Genomic DNA, 1,598 nt, shown 5'->3' on the forward strand with positions numbered 1-1,598 from the left:
CACCACTGACTGGTTCGAGTGTGTACGTGTCGTGCGCGTAGGCATTTTTTTATTCTTAGGAGGTCAATCTAACTACCATTTTACGCATTACGGAGCTCTTGATACAAGATACATTCGTCGCACACGACACTCGACAGCAAGAGCGCGCATGCCGCGCCTGCGGATCGGCGGGCGCGCGCGCCGCGCGGCGGCCAGAGAGGAGCTGCGCACCTCGTGGTCCTGGACTAGTTGCAAATACGGGTTGGTGATGGTGTCATAATGACCATTTTTTGGTGATGTTTTTTTGTCCGTGTTGCTCCCAGCGCCCTCGCCCGCGCTCCCTGAGGCCATGGCTGGTGCTACTAGTATGGGGGGCTACCTGAGCACTTGAGCACTGGATAGGGGGTCGATTCCGCGTGGTACGGGACCCCTCGATCGTCTCGCCCTCCCTCACTGGTGTGTTCATTGGGGGGGGTCATAACAAACACGGTACAGGATCGAGGTGCACGCTGCCGAAGCAGTGTCGTCCCCCCGGTCTCCCCGACGGCGATGGCGGTGTGACCGATCGAGCTACAAGAGGAGCTTGGTCAGCAGGATCCGGGATAGTCTCGTGCACTACCTCACTGGGCCTGAGACCACACAGAGCCAGCATCCCGTCACCGTCTCGGATTTGCGTGGCGAGGCGACGACTCTCGGCACGACGGGGATCATCACGATGGGTGGTGCCGTCGAGGTGGGTCGCTTCGAGGTGCCGATCGCCTCGCACCTGGTGGGAGGCATCTCCGACAGCATCCCTCGCAAGCTGGAGCGCCAGCTCGCTGCGCTACTGGACGGCGCGCTGAGTGACAACCCCCAGAGCGCGGCGCGCGGGGACCTAGCGCGCCGCATCATCGAGCCGTTCGCGGGGGAGGTGGCTCACGCGTTGCGCAGGGCGTTCGACCAGGAGCCGACGGCACCGTGGACCAAGAGCGCCTTCACGCAGTCGCGCCCGCAGTCGGCGTCGAGCGAGGCGAGCATCGCCCCCTCCCTCAGCTCACTGCGGCACTTCGCGCCCGACGCGAAGGCCGAGCCCGAGACACGGATGGTGGTCTTCCCTCAGACAAGGGAGATCGCTACGTCGCCCTGGACGGCACGTCCCACAGGCCCGAGAGGCGGGCGGACCACACCGAGCTCGCGGAGATGCCAGCGGAGTTCGAGCGCACCCGCGCGCAGGTCCGAGCACTGCGGGACAAGGCATGGGCACGAGCCCTCGAGCAGAGGGCAAGCGACCTCTTCGACGAGATGGAGAGCGACACCGAGCACCACGAGCTCTCCGTCATCGCCGCCGCCCTGGCGGCGGCGATGACGGAGAGCTCGTGGTGCTCGGTGTCGCTCTCCATCTCGTCGAAGAGGTCGCTTGCCCTCTGCTCGAGGGCTCGTGCCCATGCCTTGTCCCGCAGTGCTCGGACCTGCGCGCGGGTGCGCTCGAACTCCGCTGGCATCTCCGCGAGCTCGGTGTGGTCCGCCCGCCTCTCGGGCCTGTGGGACGTGCCGTCCAGGGCGACGTAGCGATCTCCCTTTCCTGAGGGAAGACCACCATCCGTGTCCCGGGCTCGGCCTTCGCGTCGGGCGCGAAGTGC

The 1,598-nt window shown here is 65.5% G+C and overlaps 1 protein-coding gene across 1 annotated transcript in view; it reads left to right on the top strand.

Annotated features, from left to right (window-relative positions):
• Nucleotides 1–1,598, top strand: part of EMIHUDRAFT_230476 (hypothetical protein) — a gene marked incomplete at both ends in the record, with an annotated part of 5,665 nt that overhangs the window by 2,371 nt on the left and 1,696 nt on the right. The window contains 3 exons of the mRNA XM_005785068.1: nt 574–1,095; nt 1,122–1,344; nt 1,419–1,478. Of these exons, the coding sequence (XP_005785125.1) occupies nt 574–1,095; nt 1,122–1,344; nt 1,419–1,478 (805 nt within the window). The remainder of the gene's footprint in view (nt 1–573; nt 1,096–1,121; nt 1,345–1,418; nt 1,479–1,598) is intronic.

The sequence above is a fragment of the Emiliania huxleyi genome (assembly GCF_000372725.1).
Source record: "Emiliania huxleyi CCMP1516 chromosome Unknown EMIHUscaffold_164, whole genome shotgun sequence".
Lineage (NCBI taxonomy): Eukaryota > Haptophyta > Isochrysidales > Noelaerhabdaceae > Emiliania > Emiliania huxleyi.